Raw genomic sequence first — 23,294 nt, forward strand, 5'->3', positions numbered from 1 at the left:
GAGAGAAAGCATAAATATAGTAGAAATAAAAAAGCATATAAAAATAAATGCTGTAAAAATTAAAATAGTAGTAACCATTTATTAAAACTTTATGCCAGTAAAATGGAAAACTAGAGAAAAATGGACAATTTTCTAAAGCTACTTGAATTACCAAAAGGGACTTGAAATAAACAACTTTGGTAGTCTTAGCTTCATTAAAGTAATTGAGTTTATGATTCAAAGTCTGTTGTACCAGTTAGCTTTTGATATGCAGCAAATCAAAACAAAGCTTAATGGCTTGAAACAACAGCCTTTATTTACCTCACAGTTTCGTGGGTTAACAATTTGAACTGGGCTTACTTTGCTGAATTTTATTCTCAATGGGTTCATTTATGCAACTTTAATCAGCTGCTGGGTTTTCTGGGGCCTGGCTGTACTAGAATGGCCTTCGCTAGAACAAATAAGGAGGGAAATTTGGGAGTTCTTATAATGTGCATACATTTTGACATGGGAGCCCAACTCTTTGGTATAAACACTGAAGAAACTCCTGGTCATATAGCCAGGTATACATGTGTAAGAATCATCACATGTTGATGGAGTTTTGTTGTTTTTGTTGTTTTGTTTTTTGTTTTTAATTTCAGAAACTTGGAAAAATTTGTCCATCAACAGGAGAATGTTTAAATACATTGTAGTAGAGTCATACAAAGAACCCCATAAAAATCAGTGAAATTGAACAAAAATTGATAAATTGCTAAGTAATGTTAAATGAAAAAGCTAGTAGCAGGAGAAAATTACAGTATTAAATCATTTATACATTTCAAAATGCAAAATAATTCAATATACCACTTATTGATGCATCTATATATATATATATATATATATATATATATAAAGACAAATGCATAGGAATGATAAACACTAAATTCAGAATAGTTTACTTCTGAGAGGAGGAAATGGGAATTTTATTAGGGTTGTGAACCCAAAACACTTCAACTGTATTGAGGATATTTTATTTCTCAAGTGTTTGCTATATTTTGTTTTCAACCCTTTTGTACATCATAAATGTTCAAAATTTTTAAAATGGCATACTTTTTCAGGGTGATAATCCACATATATATGTGAATATATGTATATATGTGTGTATGTGTATATATGTATATGTATATAATTTTGCCATGTTCCCATGAATGAACAGAAATTCAAGTGTCTCAGCTTAAAATTGAACTCACATTCAGTGCAATGCTGTTTCTTGTTCTGTAGCTACTTACTTCCTGGTGAAGCTCTGCTTTTCTTGGGGGCCCTGGGTCTGTAATGAAAGGCAATGACTGGTTCTCAAACCTGAAAGACAGTAAAATCACATTGGATGACTTTAAAAATAAAATTATTGTGTACACTTAGACCTCCTCATTGAGAATCTGAACAGTAGAGTCCAGGAACTGACATGCTTTTTCACAACCTTCTTACTGATTTTGATTTATTCAGTTTGAAGGCTCAAATTTGAGTGCACTGACATATTGGAAGTATGGCTGATGGTCTAGATTAAGGTTTTGCCTTATTTGTATAAAGAGCCCGCAAATATAACCTATGGTAAGTAACTGGCTTCCAATTAGTGACTTTTTAGATTAGTGGTTCTCCAACTTTAGAGTTCATACAAATATCCTGGAAGGGTTGTTAAAACACAAGTAGCTGGCCATCAACAAAATGGCAGAGTAGAAAGCCTCAAGCTGCTGTTTCTCGACAGAAAACACTGAAAAACAAGCAGAAATTGTCAGAACCAACTTTGTTGGAACTTAGGAAAATGGTAAAAGGTTTATAGCAACTGAGTGAATGCTGAATCAAGAAAAAGGCAACATTAAAGGAGTAGGAAAGCTGTGAGGCATGTTTACTTGCCTTTTGCACCACACCATTTATAACCCAGTGGCAGTCTTGAAAGATTTCAGCCCATGTTCCTAGTGTAGGACAACAGCCTCTGGTTGAGGAGTGAGCAGAGCAGACCTTATTCAAAATTGTTTTGTATGTCTATTCTAACTGCCTGGGACTATGTGAAGAACTGATGTAAGCTACTTGTTTCTGTCTCAACTAACTCAGAACTCTTCCGTGCTAGAAACGTGTAGCTATATTTCAAAATAGCTACAAGAGAAGATTTGACATGTTTCCAACATGAATAAATAATTAATGTTTGAGGTGACAGATACCCCAATTATACTGATTTGATCATTATATGTTGTATACATGTACCAAATATCAAGTGTACCCGATACATATGTACAATTATTATGTATTAATTTAGAAAAACATTTCAAAGCTAACAAACACTATGTGGCTGCCTGGGGCAAAAGAGTATGGTGAAGACATATTGTAGATCACCTAAAGCAAAGAGAAAAAGCTGGAAAGAGAGTTTCTTTGGACAATTAGGACTTTCAAAATCACCTGTATATTCAAGGAATCTGGAAAGCCACATGCCTGTCTAGGGCAAGAGACGAGGTCAGAAAAGACTTGAGAACACCCAAAGCTTTCATCTTGGGCTGATACCTAGGATCAGTGCAAGCCTAGCTAAGTGTTGAAGGAGGGTCCCAGCACCGAGATCATCTGCAAAGGTGGGAAGAGTCTCTTTCTCTCTCTTTCTTGTTTTTGGCTGCTGACATTCAAGGAAATCTCTAAATATTTTTTTTCCTTCATTTTTTCTTCTTTAGAAACAGGGTTTCACTCTGTTACCCAGGCTGGAGGGCAATGATAAGATCATGGCTCACTGCAGCCTTGACCTCCTGAGCTCATGTAATCTTCCCATTTTAGCCTCCTAAGTAGCTAGGACTATAGGCACATGCGACCATGCTTGGCTAATTTAAATTATTTTTTTCATAGAGACAGGGTCTTACTATGTTGCCCAGGCAGATCTCAAACTCCTAGCCTCAAGCAATTCTCTATCCCTAGCTTCTCGGAGTATTCAGATTATAGGTATGGGCTACCATGCCTGGTCCCAAATACTTCATCACGTAAGATTAGGAACAGAGATTTCAGTTCCTACATGTGACAAGAAATACAGTTTCTGCAAAAATAGTTTGGTCAGCCACTAAAGAAAGGGATTACTATAGCATTCAGCAATAAAAAATAAACAATAACAAAACTCAGGAAACCCCAGTAAAGGGGCAGATCTGCTTTCCAGTGTTAACACATTATAATATCCAAATGTTCAGTGTTCAAATAAAGCCACAAGGCAAACAAAGAGGAAAGTATTATTGTTCAAAGGAACAAAATAAATGAACAGAAACCATTCCTGAGGAAGCACAGATATTGAACTTACTGTACAGACTTTAAAATAACTGTCTTTAATGTGCTTAAAGAGCTAAATGAAAAATGCGTAAAGAAATAAGTCAGGAAAATGATGTGTGAACAAAATGAGAATATCAATGAAGAGATATAAATTATGAAAAGGAACCAAGCAGATATTCTGCAACTGAGAAGTACAACTGGAATAAAACACTTACTGGAGGGATACAAGAAAAGATTTGAGCAGGCTGAAGAAGGAGTAATGGAACTTAAAGATAATGTCATTGAAATTAACAAGCCTGTGGAGCAAAAAGAAAAATGAATAAAGAAAAATGAATAAATAAAAATGAACAAGACCTAAGGGATCTATCTGCTGTAGGACATTATCAAATAGACTAATTTATGCATCTGGGTGTCTCAGATGGAGAAGATAGAGAGAAAGGACTGGAAAGAAAATTTGGAACAGTGAGGGTTAAAACTTTTCACATTTGATGAAATATATGAATCTAAGCATCCAAGAAATTTAGCAAACTGTGTCGAATATAAGGACTTCTTCATAAGATTAGTATCCAGTTTATCATCAGAAACCATAAAGACCAGAAGGCAATGGGTTGTCATATTTAAAGTAGGGTCATTACTACTAACCTTACAGAAATTAAAAGGATTAAAATAGAAGACTATGAATAATTGTATGAAAACAAATTAGATAACCTAGGTGAAGTGGACAAATTCTTAGAAACACATAATCTACCAAGACTGGATCATGAAGAAGACTGGATCATGAAGAATTAGAAAATCTGAAGAGACTTATAATAAGTAAAGTGTTTGAATTAGTAACAAAAATCTCCCAGGCAAGTAAAGTCTGGGACTAGGTGGCTTCACTGGTGAATTGCAACAAACATTTGAAGAAGAATGAACATCAATCCTTCCAAACTCTTCCAAGAAATTGAAGTGGAGAAACATTTCCTAACTCATTTTATGAGGTCAGAATTACTATGTTACCAAAGCCAGATAAGGACGTCATAAGAAAAGAAATTACAGACCAGTATCTCTTATGAATATAGTAGATGCAACATTTTTCAACAAAATACAAATGAATTGAATCTAACTGTATTGAAAGGATTATACACTATGCTCAAGTGGAATTTATCTCAGGATACAAGAGTGGTTTAACATAAGGAAATGAATCAATATTATATGCCACATTAAGAGAATGATGGAAAGAAAACCCACAAGATCATCTCAATTGATGCAGAAAGTGCATTTGACAAAATCCAATATCTTCTCATGATAAAAACACTCAGAAAACCAGCAATAGGAGGGAAATTTCTTAACATGATAAAAGGCATTAATGAAAAATCTCAGAGCTAGCATTATATAATACTCAATAGTGAAAGACTCAAAGTTTTCCTCTTAAGATCAAGAACAAGGCAAAGATATCACCACTGCTATTTAACACTGTGCTGGAATTTCTAGCCAGTGCAAATGGACAAGAAAAATAAATAAATGCATTCAAACTGGAAAAGAAGTAAAACCATTTCTACTCACAGATGCCAAGCTGAACCTCCTACTTCACATCATGTGTGAAAATGATCTCAAAATTAACTAACATTCTAAACATAGAATGCTAGTAGAAATAGGAACACTTTTACATTGTTGGGGATCATGTAAATGCAAGCTACAACCATTAAGTCTAGAATAAAGGTAGAGGTAAATTTCCATGGCCTTGCATTTCACAGTAGATTCTGTTGGTCACAAAAAGCATGAACAACAAAAGAAAAAAATAGATAAATTGGATTTCAAAATTTAAAAAAATAATTCTTCATCAAAAGACATTATTAAGGATGCAAAAACAAAACCAAAAAAATGGAAGAAAATATTTTCAAATTGTGTATCTGATAAAAATTTAATGTCCAGAGTATATAAAGTACTCTTGTAACTCAACAAAATGACAAACAATGCAATTGAAAAATGGACAAATTATCTGAATACACATTTCTCCAAAGGAGATATACAAATGGCCAATAAGCATGTGAAAAGATACTCAACATTTTTAGTCTTTAGGAAAATTCAGATTAAACCTCCAATGATGTATTACTTCATACCCCACTGGTTATAGTTTTTAAATAAAATTTCCATCCTATTAGAAAATAAGGGGAAAATAAGTGTTGGTGAGGTTGTGGAAAATTTGGAACTCTTGTATAGTGCTGGTGGGGATATAAAATCATGCAGCTTAATGAAAACACCAAAAGCAATGGCAACAAAAGCCAAAATTGACAAATGGGATCTAATTAAAGAGCTTCTGCACAGCAAAGGAAACTGTCATTAGAGTGAACAGGCAACCTACAGAATGGGAGAAAAGCCTTGCAATCTACCCATCTAACAAAAGTCTAATATCCAGAATTTACAAGGGACTTAAACATATTTACAAGAAAAAAACAGCCTTATCAAAAAGTGGCAAAGGAGTTGAACAGACACTTCTCAAAAGGAGACATTTACACGGCCAACAAATATATGAAAAAAAGCTCAACATCACTGATCACCACAATGAGAGAACATCTCACACCAGTCAGAATGGTGATTATTAAAAGGCAAGAAACAATAGATCCTGGTGAGGCTGTGGAGAAATAGGAACACTTTTACACTGTTGGTGGGAATTTAAATTAGTTCAACCATTGTGGAAGACAGTATGGAGGTTCCTAAAGGATCTATAACCGGAAATACCATTTGGCCTAGCAATCCCATTATTGGGTATATACTCAAAGGAATAGAAGTCATTCCGCTAAAAGGATACATGTGCACATATGTTTTTTGCAGTGCTATTCACAACAGCAAAGCTGTGGAACCAACCCAAATTCCCATTGTTGATAGACTAGATTAAGAAATTGTGGTGCATATATACCAAGGAGTACTCTGCAGCCATAAAAAGGAATGAGGTCATTTCCTTTGCAGGGACATGGATGAAACTGGAAACCATCATCCTTTGCAAACTAATGCAGGAACAGAAAGCTAAACAACACATATTTTCACTCCTGGGAGTTCAAGAATGAGAACATATGGACACAGAGGGGAGTATCACACTGGGGCATGTTGGGGGGTGGGGGGCAAGGGGAGGGAATTTAGAGGATAGGTCAATAGGTGCATCAAATCACCATGGCACGTGTATGCCTATGTAACAAACCTGCACTTTCTGTACATGTATCCAGGAACTTAATGTAAAGTTTAAAAAATAAAATTTAAAATAAAAATAAATAAACGTTTTAATTAAGAAAATAAAATCATGCAGCTGCTGTGGAAAACAGTTTGTTGGTTCCTCAGAAGTTTAAACACAGAATTATCATGTAATCCAGCAATTTCTCTCCTTGGTTTATAGACAAGAGAATTGAAAACAGGGACTCAAACATGTCAGTGTTCACCTACAGTATTATTCAAAATATCCAAAAGATGGAATGAAGCCAAATGTCCATCCATGTATGAATGGATAAAGAAAACTTGGAATATGTATCCAGTGGGATATTGTTCATCCATAAGAAAAGAATGAAGTTTTGATTTGTATTACAATGTAGATGATCCCTAAAAACATGCTATGTGAAGGAGCTAGGCACAAAAGCACAACTATTCTATAATTCCACTTAAATGAAATACCAAAAATAGACAAATTTATTGAGATAGAAAGTAGATTATTGGTTAACAGGGGATGGAGCAGGAGTCATGGGAGTTACTGTTTAATGGTTACAGATTTTTCTTTGAGGCAATAGAAAAGTTTGATTAATAGTGGTGATAGTTGTATAACACTGTGAATGTATTTAATGCCACTGAATTGTGGACTTAAAATGTTTCTAATGGAAATTTTTAAAGAAGAAAAAGAAAAAAACAAAAACCAAGTAACTTGGTCCTGTTTCCAAAGTCTGATTCAGTAGACATAGATTGGGACCCAAATCCTTTCATTTCTAACAAGCTGCCAAGTGAAGGTGATGCTGCTGGTTCTGGGACATGCTTTAGACAGAAGCATAGCAAGAACTCTAGGGCTGGGAAAAAGAATCTTGGTTCCAAGGGATAGAGATCTGTGTTTGAATCCTGAACTTACCTCTTTATTATAGCTTTGAACTTGTGTCACTTTGCTTTTCGAAGCCAGTGAAGTTACTCTGTTGCTTAAATCCTTTCAGTGACTCTCTATTGCATGTCAATCAGTGTAAGATCTGGTTATTGCTGTCCTCTGCAACTTTCTCTCATGACATTTTCTTTTCTGCCCAGCATGTCTCAGCCACACTACCCTTTTTATAGCTGCTTGAACATAACGGAGCCTTTTTACCTGACAGTTTTTATTCAGTTGTTTGAAATGCTGTCTTCTTTTTAAATTAATTATAAATTTTAAGTTCTGGGGTACATGCAATGGATGTTTTCCTGGACTACCCTCTCTTTGCAGGTCCTTCACCATTATTGCATGTATCGGTTAGCTATTGCCTCACAACAAATCCCCAAAACTCAGGGGTTTATGTCAATAAGCTCACAGATCTCCTGAAAAAATTGTGTTGATAAGGATCAGGCTTAGTTGATTCCCTCTACATTTACTCATATTCTTGTAGCTGGCTGGTGGAATTGGCTAAGGGCTGACTTATCTGGGATAGTCTTGGTGACATGGTGATTGACTCCTGTCTGGGGCAATGTTGGTACTGGACCATGTGTCTTTCATTATCTAATAGGCCAGCCTGGGCTTGTTCCCATGGTGCTTGGCAATGTTTCAAGGTAGAGTGGATGCTCACAAGGCTCTTGAGGTCTAGGCTGGGAACTGGCACACTCACTTCCACAGTGCATTACTGGTCAAAGCAAGTCACAAGACCAGCCCTAGAATTAAGGGGTAGGGAAACAGACTCCTCCTCTTGATGTGAGGGTGTACAAAGCTGTTCAAGGTATATGGGTACAGACAGGGAATCAATTTGCAGTCGTTCTATCATATACTTTCCAACAGAAACATCTCCATTTCCTTCCTAACACTCACCACAGTTTGAAAGTGTAGGTGGGACTGACTTCACGGGCCATCAACCTGTGCAGTCCCATGGGGGTCGTGCTTAGAAAGGTCCTGTGATTAGTTTAATGCCCTGCTGTTGCGCTCTTCAATTGTTTAGTAAATTTTGAACAAGAGACTCTACAAATTATATAGTAGGTCCTGAGCATAGTTTATGTCGGTGTTTATTTGTTCATTATTGGTCTTTCTTTCCAGATGGTAAGCTTCACCAGGGTAAGAACTATCTCTATTTCATTCAGCAAGTGCTTAGAAGTACCAGGTACATAAGTGGCAGACAATATACTCTTAAAATGAATGAATGTACAAGTTATGAATCTATCTTATTTGTAAAGTTCCAGAGATGTATTTCTTGAAGGTAATGCAGATTATGTAACATGCATTAAAAGCAACTTGCACGTAGTACGTTTACAACACATATCCACATCGCTTTTTTGTATTTAAGCCCATAAAAATGCATTTCTAGGCATTTAATGCTCCCTGTATCTTTAACACTATACTGTAGAAATGAAGGTACTCTTCCTGTCTTTTGAAAATTTCTGTTTTAGTTGGGAGAATATGATTAAGAGAGAGAGAACAATTATTCCTATTATCTATTCCAGCTTAATGAGTATATTATTCTCTGTAGATATAAGGAAACTTGTGCTTAAGAGCTCAAATAGCTGGTACAGACAGATAACACAAAGAGTATTCAGAGACTTGGACAATCATTTTATTGCAGAGGTGGGTAATGGGAATGTAGAGGACAGCACCAGCAGTTATTGAATGCTTCCTATGTTGCACACTTTGGCTCTACATATATCATCTCAGTTAATTACATTTCACCTTCAGAGAAATCCTACTGAATTAGTGACTATGTGTGTATATATACACACATGTACCCCAGAACCTAAAGTGATTATATATAATATAATATATTAAATATAATATATTATATATAATATAATCACTTTAGGTTCTGGGGTACATGTGTGTAGAACATGGAGGATTATTGCGTAGGTACCTACATGGCAATGTGGTTTGCTGTCTCCATCCCCCTATCACCTATATCTGGCATTTCTCCCCATGTTATCCCTCCCCAACTTCTCTACCCCCTGCTGTCCCTCCCCTATTCCCCGCCAGCAGACGCCAGTGTGTGTTGATGCTCCCCTCCCTGTGTCCACATGTTCTCATTGTTCAACACCTGCCTATGAGTGAGAACATGCGGTGTTTGGTTTTCTGTTCTTGTGTCAGTTTGCTGAGAATGATGGTTTCCAGATTCATCCACGTCCCTACAAAGGACATAAACTCATCGTTTTTTATGGCTGCATAGTATTCCATGGTGTATTACGTGCCACATTTTCCTTGACCAGTCTATTGTTGATGGGCATTTGGGTTAGTTCCAGGTCTTTGCTATTGTAAACAGTGCCGCAATAAACATACATATGCATGTGTCTTTATAATAGAGCAATTTATAATCCTTTGGATATATAACCAGTAATGGGATTGCTGGGTCAAATAGAATTTCTATTGCTAGGTCCTTGAGGAATCGCCACACTGTCTTCCACAATGGTTGAACTAATTTACACTCCCACCAGCAGTGTAAAAGTGTTCCTAGTTCTCCACATCCTCTCCAGCATCCGTTGTCCCCAGATTTTAAATGATTGCTGTTCTAACTGGCATGAGATGGTATCTCAATGTGGTTTCATGTGGTTTTGATTTGCATTTCTCTAATGACCAGGGATGATGAGCATTTTTTCATATGTTTGTTGGCCTCATAAATGTTTTCTTTTGAAAAGTGTCTGTTCATATCCTTCACCCACTTTTGAATGGGTTTGTTTTTTTCTTGTAAATCTGTTTTAGTTCTTTGTAGATTCTGAATATTAGCCATTTGTCTGGTAAACAAGCAATGGGGAAAGGAGTCCCTGTTTAATAAATGGTATTGGGAAAGCTGGCTAGCCATGCACAGAAAGCAGAAACTGGACCCCTTCCTGACACCTTACACTAAAATTAACTCCAGATGGATTAAAGACTTAAACATAAGACCTAACACCATAAAAGCCCTAGAAGAAAACCTCGGCAAAACCATTCAGGACATAGGCATAGGCAAGGACTTCATGACTAAAACACCAAAAGCATTGGCAACAAAAGCCAAAATAGACAAATGGGACCTAATTAAACTCCAGAGCTTTTGTACAGCGAAAGAAACAATCATTAGAGTGAACTGGCAACCAACAGAATCGGAAAAAATTTTTTTCAATCTACCCATCAGAAAAAGAGTTAGTGATTTTTATCCCATTGTATAGCTCAGGCAATTGGACTCAAGGAGATTAAGGAAGTTGCCAACCTCATAAAGACCATGAGTAATGGAAATGGGATTTAGACCCAGGTCTTTATGATTTCAAAGTCTTTGCTCATTCATTTAACAAATACTCATTAAGAGCTTACCCTGTGTTTCCAAACTTACCACTGTGTTGATTAAGGAGACATGATATTTAACTATATCAAGTACTACAAGGAGACAGAATTTGTCTTTTTCTGGGTTTCCAGCTTCAAAGAATAGGTGATCCCAGTGGAAACATCAAAAGGGGATGGCAGTTTCACACAGCCCATCTTCCTAGAGAGCAAGGCGGTTCTTCTTGCTCCCTAGTAGGAGTGGCCTCCTTGAATGGCTCTTTACAAAGATGCTTTCCATGGGGCAGCTTTCAAAACTCATCTTCTCCTTAGAATTCTGGATGCCAGGCAGTGCTTCTGGCCATCCTTTTATGAGATGAAATGGCTGGAGTAGGAGAAATATGTCAGTGTTTCATTACAGACATTACCTCTTGATCAATTCAACACTACAAAAATCTCCCTGAAAAAGAAGCAGCCACTTCTCAGGTGAGCGTCAGCATAGCTCCAGGCTTTGATATTTATCCTGTAGAAGCTGCCTCATGGATTCAACAACCACATTTGCTGAATTGCTCCAGAACAAAAAATGTCTGTGATGTGTTTTCAGGTTAAAATAACATTATTCTCTATTTTAAATATTATTATGTTGCTTTATAGGCAAAGTAAAAGCAAAAGCTCCTCACTTGCCAAATCTAATTTCTGGACCCCAGTGGATCCTTGTGGATAGTGCAAAAAAAGTGGTGCTGATTAAATAGCAGAGGGTGGAATCACTTGCCTGGTGCCTGGTACATAATCCTCTAGCATTAGGTAATTCCTGTCTGAGACACAGAACACAAGCTGGGGATTTCTTCACTTCAAAACAGCATCCATTTGAGAAAAGCTGGCCAGTAGTGATAGGCTTATCTGAATCTTCTGATTGTCATAGATTTTCATTATCAAGATGGTCGACTACTCACTCAATTTCCCTTTGATGCATTCTAAGCTGATTATGCTGTTACAATTTCAGAGGGTGAAAAATAAAAAAAAATGAGCCCAGGTGAACCAAAATAAGTTATAGGATGTGCTTCAGGGGTTGGGTGTTCTGACAGTTTCTAAATCATTGAGGCCTTAGGGAAACTTCTCATTCCAAAGCCTTTCACAGAAGCTAAGGCTCTCCTGTTTCTGTTTCTCTGTCTGTCTCTGTCTGGTGAACTTGGATTTGAAAACTTTCCCTTACCTGGACATCACTGTCTCCTTTAACAGCTGAGCTGTCACTGGGAAGTGAAATTGATTACAACGTTTAAAAAATTCCACAGCTGTTTTTTGTACCTCAGCTGCTTCCCATAATTCCGCAGATGGTAAACATATGTTTATAGGCACATTGAAAAAGAAGATATATTGGATTCCTCCCATCTTTAATTCTTATTTTTCCTTTCATGCAGAAAGTGAAAGTCACAGAACTGGGGTAATCTCACACATTTGAAGATTAATATTTCTGTGCATTAAGACTTTGGAAACAGCAGGGCAGCTAATGATATGCTAATGAGCTGACAGTTTTTATTGATCATAATGAAAGTCGACAAGTGTCTTTCTTGGCTGTTTTGCATGCCGGAATATTTTATTAACGTCTTCAGGGCAGAAGTACATGATTGGTTGCATTTTGAAAACCCTCCCTGTGAGTTTCCCAGGTCTTACTTTTTGTTAGCCTGTTGCCAAAGCTTGAGTCCCTGCCAGTTTATAAACAGAATACATCTTCATCCATATATTTACATGCCCTGCAGGAAACTCTCCCACCCCTTTTTACTTTCTCTTTCAAAGCAATTTGTTTCAGTATTTTAGCATACAAAAAAAATAGAGCCATTTTCTTCAATGTAAACAGAGATCTGCAGGGAAATAAGAGCATTAAAAAAGAATTAGCATTTGTTTGGTGGTGAAGCTGCTTTCATTTGTATCAGAAAGCTCTGCATGTTTAGAAGAGCTTGCCTAATCTTAGTTATTTCATACACAAGAGGGACCTAATTGGATAATTTTCTAATTTTTTAAATTGCATCTTTCTATATTTCTTAATGCAAAATGAGAAATGTTCTAGGAACGATGGAAATAATGGACATTATTTAGTTTCCTAAACATTAAAAATCCATAATATACAGTGTACCTGGTGCAAATTTATTTTTCAGTGCATGGGGAGCTGACTGCAGAAGGCACAGGGTGGCAACAGGTGGATTAAACAAAAGGAAAAAAAAATCCATTTTTTTGTCTTCCATCAGTACTAATAGTTGCAGAGCCCAAAATTAATAAGCTTTTATTTAGGGATTTATTTAGGTTCTCAGATCAGCTGGGGTTTATCATTACACTAACAATAAGAAAATGGATTGTTTAGCAAATTAATAGTGTAAATAAGATAGGGGGGTGGATATTAGGCTACCTAAAAAGACCTCTGCTTTCTATCACTGAAAAACTGTTTTAGCAAATTATTAGCATCTAATGCAAATACTTAAATAATTAGTTTTGCATGTTTGATTAGTATCTATTAAGACAATTAAGACAAAACCTCATTTTGCTAACAGGACCTCTTTGTAGCAACGTATTGTAAGTTCATGTTAAGGGGCTCCCTTAAATGATATATTTTTACCTACAGCATATTGTAGTGACTGGTTTTAGAGTGTAAATCAAAAAGTGTCTGGATCTGTCTCTAGCTAACTATAAACAAGTCTCAATCAATTGAGGAAGTTTTTTTTGCCAAGGTTAAGGATGCACCCATGATACAACCTCAGGAGATCCTGAGGACATGTGCCCAAGGTCACCAGTGAGGGTATACCTTGCTTTTATACATCTTAGGGAGACAGAATACTTTCATCAATGCATGTAAGATTTACATTGGTTTGACCTGGAAGGGTGGAACAACTAGAAGGGTGGGGACTTCTAGGTCCTAGGTAGATTTAAAATTTTTTTGTTTGGCTATTAGTTGAAAGAGTTATCAGTAGTAAGGAATGTCTGGGTTCTGATAAGGGGCTGTGGAGAAGGAGGTTTTATCATGCAGATAAAGCCTCTAAGTAGCAGGCTTTAGAGAGAATATATTGTAAATGTTTCCTGTTAGACTTAAGGTCTGTGTTGATGTTAACGCTGGAGGGATAGAATGAAGCGTGCCCAATCCCCTCTTCCATCACAGCCTGAACTAGATTTCCAGATAAACTGTGGAATGCCCTTGCCCAAGAGGAAGGGCTCATTCAGATGGTTGTGGGCCTCAGAATTCATTTTTGGCTTGCAAGAGTTAGTAGCCCTGTAGTATATAGCCTAAGATTAAGGTATCCTTTAGAAAAGCTACTTAGAGTATCAAAGCCTTAAATTTCTCATAGGTCAAATGCCAGGTGATCTGGTCCTAGATAGGTAGTTCTTACAGAAAGTATCAAAATGACTTCAGAAAGTTTTCAAATAGCTATGATTGTTCTTTTAATCTCTTCCAAAATTCTGATATGTACCTTAAATTAAAAACTAATGCCAAAAAAAAAACACAAAAACAACTAATGCCCTACATGATCTTCATAGGTTCTAACTGTGCTCAATATTATGTGGTTCAATATTGTATAATTTTCAACAATTTGATGCTTTAAAATATTTATTGTGTTTACTATTTAAAATCTACTACAATAGTAACTCCAGGGGATACTAAGATGAAAATGTATCATTTTTGCCTTCATAGTGTTTATAATATAATCTAGTAATTCTGTTGGTTTTTATTCAGTTACAAATCAGTGAGATTTTACCCTATTTATATATGAGTTGGATGCAATAATTTTAACCATTGTGAACTTTTAGTGAGTAAACCCTCTTGTTCCAAAAGGAGCAAATGATTAGAATAGAGCAGAAAGGGTCCTTTTACCAGTCATCAGAATCATCTGGAAGAGGTTTTTTTTTTTTTTTTTTTTTTTTTAAATGAAGATTTCTGGGCCCACTCCAACTCTTCTGAAACAGTATCCTTTGGGTTGATACAAGAAGCTGAATGTTAAGCAGATACTGAAGGTGATTCTCCAGGAACATGAAGTTTAAGAAACACTGCCAAGATGAATAATATGAAATAGAGCATATGTCTGCAAAAATGAGATCAAATGAGGTCAGCTAATACAGGGCCAGCTAGAATTGTGTTTTTCAGTTAAATGTAGATACATTTAGAGTTAAACGAGGAGAAATAATAAAAATTTTACCTTTTATACCTTATCTGCTTTGGGAGAAGTTGTAGTGCTTGAAGGCACATTTTCATCTGTGGAAATCCTCACAGATGATTTTTTTTTTTTTTTTTTTTTGTGAGAGAAATAAAGCTGAGTTCCTTTATGGTTTTATACATTATAAAATCCCTTTTGTAGTTCTCTGAAGAAAACTACATGCTTAGCAAATGTTTCTTTTATCAGCAAATGTCCTGGCAGTAAATTGTCCATATAGCAATTTAATGCCAGACCTTCTGGTTCTTATTCTGGGGAAGGTGCTGGGATATACATAAATGTGTGTAGTCACATGCATACACACACATGCACTCAGGCGTCTTTAGATTGTAAGTGGTATCTGTAGTGTATCGCCACTTTTCTTTTAATCCAGCATTGACTTACAACCATTCAAATAGATTAACATTCTCGTCTTGATTCATTTGGCAAGAACAAATTTTCATGCCAGTATGTGGGCTCACCTCTATGACCTTTCTTCATAAAAAAATACCAAATGCTTTGGGTTTTTGTGTTAATGAGCATTGGGAAGCTGTCAGCTTTTATTCTGTTTTTTGTTCAAGTCAACATTATTGACCTTCACCTAATGATCTATGTAGCATACACACACAGGTGCCAGAGATTAAAAGTGGAAAGACAGAAGTAAGGAGAGATACAGATAGAGGAAAGGTGTGAGGGCAGGTGATTTGTAATTCATGATGTCACTAAAATTAGTAAAGTCACTTGGAAAGGAAAAGGAAAACTGCTGTGTGCTGTATTTTCTTTCTATAGGATTAAGTGGGATAAGGTATCATTTTAAAATGAATTTTCAATTTGTTTTTGGAGAGGTATTTAACACTATGACACATATGCTCCAGGTTTCTGAGTACCCTTTCCATAGATGATAAAAATAATGCAGGGTCTTCTGATGAATAGGTATGGATCCGCCCTTTTTCTGGTACATATGCTTCCACTAATTCCATATCACCTAGGGTAACCAGCTGTCCTGGTTTGCCTAGGAGCCTGTTTTGGTGCTGAAGTTTTCCATGTTCCAGGAAATCCATGAGATAGAAATCTACAGTTTTGTCTGTTCAGATTCTTTTTTTTTAAATTATTATTTGAAAACTAATGAGCATAGATATCTAAAATGTGACAATTTCAGTTTGGAGGCCTCTTTCATTGACCTAGAACATGAATGCTGGGTGGATCTTTAGCTTTTTTATCTAGCACTTCCTTTCCAAGTGAAGCAACTGGGGCTCATAGAAGGTGGCTAACTTATTGCTAAGTCTACCTAGTTAGCTAGAGACAGATCCAGAACTTGAACCCAGGTTCTCTGACTTCTAATCCATGCTTGTCTCAAATTGCTATGTGTGCTTGAAGGTATGCTATCCTCTCAAAGGAGTTAATTTGTTTTGAAATACTGAGCAACTTCATCTGAGAGAGAAGATAATTCATTTAGATTGTGCTCCATTAATTGCTCCCTGGTACTCCTCTGCAAGAGATTATGAATTAATATTGAGGAATAGTGGCAGAAACTTCTTCCCCATAGTGAAACTGTCTTTTCTCGTAATCACAAACACTGCATCATCCTTGAAGAGAAAGAGGTTAATAAACATACATAATTCTGTGGAAGAGGTGCTATGATCCTGGTATTTCTATTAATATTTCCAATTAATATTTTTTCTTGAAATAATAAGCCAAAAACAGCATTCTGCTGTTTAGAAGATGAGCACATAAATGTTAAATGCTACTCCCTCTGAAATACTTGCAGCACTATCTTAAGCCTATATTTTATTTATAGATTAAGCTCAATATTCTGAACCAGCTTGCACATCTTCCATCTGTTTTGTAATATCTCTGCCATCAAATCAGAAAAAAACCCTAACAACAGAATCTTGAAATTCAACTTGAAAAATTCAAAAGCCAAGTCAATATTTTCATTGAGAGATGACAGCCCTGATGACTTTCTTAAATTTGGGCTATTCTTCCAGACTGAATTACAGAATTAAAAGACAACCTTTTACTCTTGTCTTAAGATTCATCAAGAAAGACTTAAACGTTACTCAATTAGTTGAGGAACAAAGATTGTTATGAAATTTTCCCAATGTCTAATTTTATTTCCTTGGCTAAATCAGTAGAAAAATTTTAGCCTAATATATTTCTATTATATTTCTTTCCACTTTAAAAATTCTGTAAATCAGCAGCATTAAATGTTCCAGGATGATTAGGGCATTAAAGAGAATTTTTATTGAATCAATACTTTTTACTGATGTATCTTTGGTACTACAATATATAATTGGCATTAACTAGTGGTAACTAATTGTAGCTTTCTCCACATAAATGTACAATTCAAGATTCCTAAAGCAGGATGCTTTAGAGTGGTTTAGTATGTACTAAGGGCAACTCAACCTTTGAATGAATCAATTTTGTTGAAAAATAATCTGACCTGCCAAGAATATGTGATTGTATAGGGACCATAGCTGGTCACTGTAATCTTGATTGCCACCTGTCTTTTCTATTATCAAGGGGATCATCCAAGATGGGAAGATCATCTTTATGCCAAATGGATATATAACACAGTGTCCAAATCTAAATCGCAGTAAGTAGCAACTTAAAGCATTTTGATATATTATATAACTTGTTGATCATATCAGAGAAACACATCTGGAAAGACAGACACAAATTGTTTATAGTGTTGACTTCTGAGATGCTGGGGATAGTGAAAGAGAACTTATTATCTATATTATATAATTCTGTGTCTTTAAAAAATATGTATCATTTATTGTCTTAGTCAGTTCTCATACTGCTGATAAAGACGTACCTGAGACTGGGTAATTTGTGAAAGAAAGAGGTTTAATTGACTCACAGTTCCACATTGCTGGGGAGGCCTCGCAATCACGGTGGAAGGCAAAACAGGAGCAAAGTCACATCTTACATGGTGGCAGGCAAAGAGAATGAGAGCCAAGTGAAAGGGGAAACCCCTTATAAAACCATCAGATCTTGTGAGAATTATTCACTAACATGAGAATAGTATGGGAGTAACCACCCTCATGATTCAATTATCTCCCATTGGGTCCCTCCCAGATGTAGGAATTATGGGAGCTACAATTCAAGTTGAGATTTGAGTGGGGATGCAGCCAACCTATATCATTTACTGAATTAAAATTTGAAAAGAAGAGGGTTACATCAGCATGTTCTACAGGTGGATATAGAAAGATATGTTTAATATAATATATATTTTTAAAAACCTATTCTTTAAAATCCTTGACCTGCATGAGAGTTTACTTTTTCTTCTGTGATAGTTCACAGTTTTTCAGTTGCCTCTCTATAGAAATGAGAGTTTAATTTTAACTTTAAAATGTCATGTTGCCTTATTTTCTTAGTTAACAGTGCCTTTTTCCTGTTCTTTTCTTTTTGCTTATTAAAGTAGGAAAAGATCCAGACCTGAAATCTTCTGTGATTTCACTCAAATTTTGAAGCAATATTAACCAAAAAGCTCCCCAAAACTCTTCTACATAGTCACATATCTACTGTTTTAAAATTTTATTTCTCATATTAGCACAATATAAATATATATTTTATATTTTCTTTATTGAGCTTGCCCAACCTGCAGTGATTTCTTAAGCCTGGTGCAAGGAATAATGGATTTACAAGAGCTTTTGGCCAAGATGACTGCAAAAGTAGGTATCGAAATTTCACATGTGATGTTTCATTTCTTTTTCTGTCCTATCTGGAATTTGGAGTGATATGTTATAATGGAAACATTTTTAGCCTTGGCATCTGCTATATGTTACTACAAAAATGGTTTATTCTTACTCAAAATAGGACTACCAATAGTAAACATAACCATTCCTGTCTTTGGTGCTATTAAGCTGTATCATAATGTTTACTTGAAAAATGTTTGGAAGCAAGAGGCAATATGTATCACTGTAGATTCCACGGGAGTGGAAAAGGAATTTGCCCAATGGCTATTAAAGTAGTAACACTGTAAGATGATCTATGGTCAGAGCCAGTGCTCTTAAAAGCGAATGCATTTCGGATGTAAGAATAATTGCAAATAATCAGATGGGGCAAAATAGCTCTTGTTAGGAACAGATTACTGTCAAAGGAAGGCATTATATTACATTTTTAATGTATAATTCATTTCAAGGCTGGTCCTGAATTAAACAGCAAAGGAGGCAAATTTGCCTTTCAACACCTTTGGTTTTATAACTCTGCACCTTTTCCTCCTCTCCATTCCATCATCCACTTAACAAGCATCTTTTGAGGATCTGCTGTTTGCTGTGCACTGTGTTAGGCACAAAGAGGCAATGGTGAGCAAGATATGCTTTCTACCCTAGATATGTTCATATTGAGTGGCAGAGCCAAATGTGTAAATAACTAAGGCCTTTAATATATATATTCATAAAGTGTATATTCATAATAGAAAGCCCTGAGCCTTGTTGAAAAAGACACTGAAAAAATAGAAAATGTGGCTAATGCTGTTGTTATGATACCGATCAGTCATGGACATGAGTTCCGGCCTAGGGCGAAGAAAGAATTAGGTTGGGCCTAAGAGACATTATACCCTGCATAAGGAAGAATTTTAATAACAGTGAAAATGATACATTAATCCTATTATACCTGCGGCTAAGATTGCTCCCTACCATCAGCCATGGCATGTACAAAAAAATTGGTGGGTTGGTAAGTGTTTGGGAGATAAGGCTATATTTTGGACCATAGACTGTGCTGCTGAAGACAATGTTTCTATTTCAAACTGGGTTTTTGGCCAAGTCAAGCCCCCTTTTGTCTGGAAAGGAGAGATGGAAAGCTTTTGTAAGAAAAAGATTGAGACTGAGGTTCAGATCTGAAGCATTAGCTTTTCACTTCAGAGTACAGTGCGATTGTGAAACACGGGTGATTATTTGCTTTCCCAGCTTGTGTCGTAGAGAGGCTTTTATTTCATATTGTCTGAAGCAGCTTGATCTCAATACTGTTAATTATATTTTAGCATGCTACCAAATTTTTGGAACAAGAAACGTGCCACTGAGTCTCAGGTGATTGCGGTTCTTCATTTTCCAGCTTTGAGGACATTATTTGCTCTCATTCTTTTCTCATTGTAGAGAATGTCATTTTTCTCTTTAGCCACACATCATCTAGGAGCCACTTGGAGTTCTATTCTCAAAACATTATTATGTAAAATGGGCATTTGTGAGGCAGAAGATATTTAATTGTGGGCAATTGCAAGCAGAAAATGGTATAATCCACCTTCTAAACCTCCTTCTGGCACTTTGGCAGATTTGTAAGTCTGTTCCTTCCAAACTGTGTATAGAATTACAATTTGAAAACTAACTACTTCCATTTTTGCTGCGTAATTTGAAATCGATGATCATCTAGCATAAGTGTTGGCAAACTTTTTCCATAAGGGACCAGCTAGCAAATTTTGGGCCTTGCAAGCCAAGAGGCAAAATCAAGGATATTAGGCATAGACTTAGTTCATTTAAGTATAATCATTTAAATTATAACTGTTGAAAACTGTAAAAACCATTCTTAGGTTAGAGGACGTACATAAGTAGTGGGCTAGATTTGATCCACTGACCTTTAGATCAACAGTTGACTTAGATCAACAGTTTGTCAACTGTTGATCTAAAAGAATCTGAAAAGTCGGTAATACAAGCATTTACTATGTATTAGTTATAATGCTTAAGCTTTTATATCCACTGTCACTTTAATCTTTACCACAATCCTTTGAGATTGCTTTATTTATTAGTCTGCTTTACAGATGAGTTAATTAAGGTCCAGGAAGGTCTGATACTTTTCCTAACAGAGTAAATGACAGAGCTGGGACCTGAACTCAGGTAGTTAGATCCTGAAAGTTGAATCATGACTAAGAAAGTTTATGGTTTGACAAGAGAGGGCTAGGAAGAGAGATAGAAGATATAAATAGGGAGTAATATTAATTACTCTTTCTAACCCTCTCCATCCACTGGCAGAAGGATGGAGATATTACCAAGAATGAGCAAATAAAAAGAGAGGAAAAGAGAAATGAATGTTTGATCATTTTATTGAGCTGAACTAAAGTTTTCAGCTGTTGAGAATGAAATGTGTGAACATAGAACTTACAGTAAATTTTCAAAAAGGAAGGTTATGGCAAGAGCAAGGTCTCTTTTTTATTGTACTATTTTATTATTATTTTTTAAGAACAAGGTCTCTTAATGCACCCTTCTGGCTATGAGCTGCTTGTTTTCCTTGGAAATATGTAAAAATTCTTTGACATTATCTATGTAAGTATTTTCAGAGCAGACAGATTGCTCAGAGTCACACTGCGACACCTAGGATAGGCCAGGTGAAGTCTCAGGAAAGGACTCTTCAAAGATTTTCAAGGAAGTTTTTTTTTTTTTTTTTCCTTCTATCTGGTGGCAAGGTCTGAACATGAAAGCTTGCTTTCTGTGCCTTGTACAAGCCTCCTTCGTTTCGTTCAATCTAAGACTGAGGGTATCAGATGTTAGTGCCAAACCTTTATAGAAGAGTTTCCTTTAAGATACTCATCTTGGGAAGATACTGTTCCCCAACTCTGCCCTGCTATATCCTGTGTAGCCATCAGGGTGGAAGCTCAAGGGCTCTGCATTTCATTAGAAATCTTCAGGATTGTTGTCTTGGGTGTTCACTTATTTCCTGGAAGCCCTGCAGTCACTTTGTTTTGGCCTCTGTGACTTTCTTCCTTTTATATTAGCTCTGTGACACTTTTCAAAAGTTTTAATTTATATATCAAATACAGCAGTTTAGTTGGTTCAGCTTATGTGGTCTGCCATTGGTGGAGGCAGAAGTGTAACTCACCCTTTTGGCAGATGGAAGGAGGTGGAGACTGGAGATGTTAGACAAACTTGAATGTGGTTCCCAGATGCAAAGAGAATGCTATGGCACTAAATTTATCTGGGCCGAGTCTTTATCTTTAGTTAAATAGGCCTGTTGTGGCAGAATTTAGTTAATGGGGTTTGAGCTAAGCTTTAGAGGTTTGTTTTGAGTTGTCCAGCAGTTCTGATTAAGATGAGTATACAGTCATGTAGGTCATAGTAGAGATTGAGAATGGGCTTTGAAGTCGGGCTGATATGATTCTGAGTCTCTATTTTATCATTTTCTTGGATGTTTGTAGCCTTGAATAAGGTTCAGCATCTGTTTTCCCATATGTAAAATGGTGGCAATTATTCCTGCTCTTGTAAAGATTCTGTGAGCCCAGGCAAATGAGTTTTGCTGCATGCCACAGAAATGCCATTCAATAGGTGGTGGCTGCTGCTATTTATACTCTTAAACCTAGAAAATATAGACAACCATGGTGGGATGATGGTTCCTTAGAGAAAATGGTCCCTAAGAAAATGCACATCTTCCCCAGTGACTTGAAATCAGTAAATCTGGCAGAGCCTGTGCATTGCTGGCAAGACCCTAGCCTAGGAGTTCTGGCAAACAGCAGGAAATCCTTCCTTTTGGGTCAAGGTGGAAGTCCTAGAGTCCTTCCAGAGAGGAAGCTCAGTGTATAAGCTGGATAAAAATTGGTAGCCAAAGTAAGATCAAACCAAATAGATGTAGATACCAGATCAGCCCAGGGGTCTGTGTAGGAGAGCTTATTGTTCCTTTTCCCCTTTTAGGGTTAGGGATGCTTGCAAATGATGGTGCCCTTGCTTGATGCAGGACAGATCATGAGAGCAGCCTGCACTCACATTCAGGTGACAGAGGTCAGGCTAGTTAAGAGCTCTCTTGAGGAATTCTGGCATTTTGGCATAACTATATTTTTTTAAGGCAGAGAAGAAATGGGGCTGCTATCTCAAGTAGTATCCCCCCCTTTTTTTTTGTTCTCTGACATCTCCCTTAGTGATCTACAAGTGTCAGCCACTCCCCTATATTACTCTGAATGTTCTCTCAGGTAGTTTAGATGTTGTGGGAACTACCTACCTGCTGGGTACATTGTGATAAGATCAGGCTCTGTCCTGCTATCAGATCCCACCTGCACTGTAATCCCATTCTGACTTCAAGCTCAGAAAAAAGATATACTGAAGACTGGAACTTTCTTGGTTACTTCTGCTTAAATCTTTGACAAATCTATGTATGCAAATCAAGCCACATTTGGAGTGGCATTTAAGCTTGTAACGTCTTTACTTCTGAGACTTTCATTGTTTGAGGAATTCAATAATGATTTTTCAATTAAGCTTAAATGTTTAACAATGGAAGTTTCCTTTTCCCTTTCATATAGCAAATACCAAATAAATGATATTTCAAAGAAAAGAAGCAATTCACCACATGACCAATGCACTTAGATCTGTTCATTGACCTCCAATGATGAAAAAGGCCTTGCTGTCTATTTTTCATTGTGTAGAGTTAGAAATAAATGAATTGGTTCATGGTTGCTTAGATAAATGCATAAACAAAAGGAAAACAGAATAGAGATGTAGAGTTGATACCATATCTATTTTGAATCTGCAGACATTCTTAGAGAAAGTGGCAGGTAGTAT

At 36.4% G+C, this 23,294-nt stretch overlaps 1 protein-coding gene across 3 annotated transcripts in view; it reads left to right on the plus strand.

Annotated features, from left to right (window-relative positions):
- The window catches only part of NELL1 (neural EGFL like 1), an 888,103-nt gene that overhangs the window by 202,790 nt on the left and 662,019 nt on the right, over nucleotides 1-23,294 (plus strand). For all 3 annotated transcript variants that reach the window (XM_017525920.2, XM_017525921.2, XM_037737557.1), the window contains 2 exons: nucleotides 17,338-17,410; nucleotides 18,409-18,491. In XM_017525920.2, coding sequence (XP_017381409.1) covers nucleotides 17,338-17,410; nucleotides 18,409-18,491 — 156 coding nt within the window. The remainder of the gene's footprint in view (nucleotides 1-17,337; nucleotides 17,411-18,408; nucleotides 18,492-23,294) is intronic.

This window comes from Cebus imitator, unplaced genomic scaffold (genome assembly GCF_001604975.1).
Source record: "Cebus imitator isolate Cc_AM_T3 unplaced genomic scaffold, Cebus_imitator-1.0 Scaffold39, whole genome shotgun sequence".
Lineage (NCBI taxonomy): Eukaryota > Metazoa > Chordata > Mammalia > Primates > Cebidae > Cebus > Cebus imitator.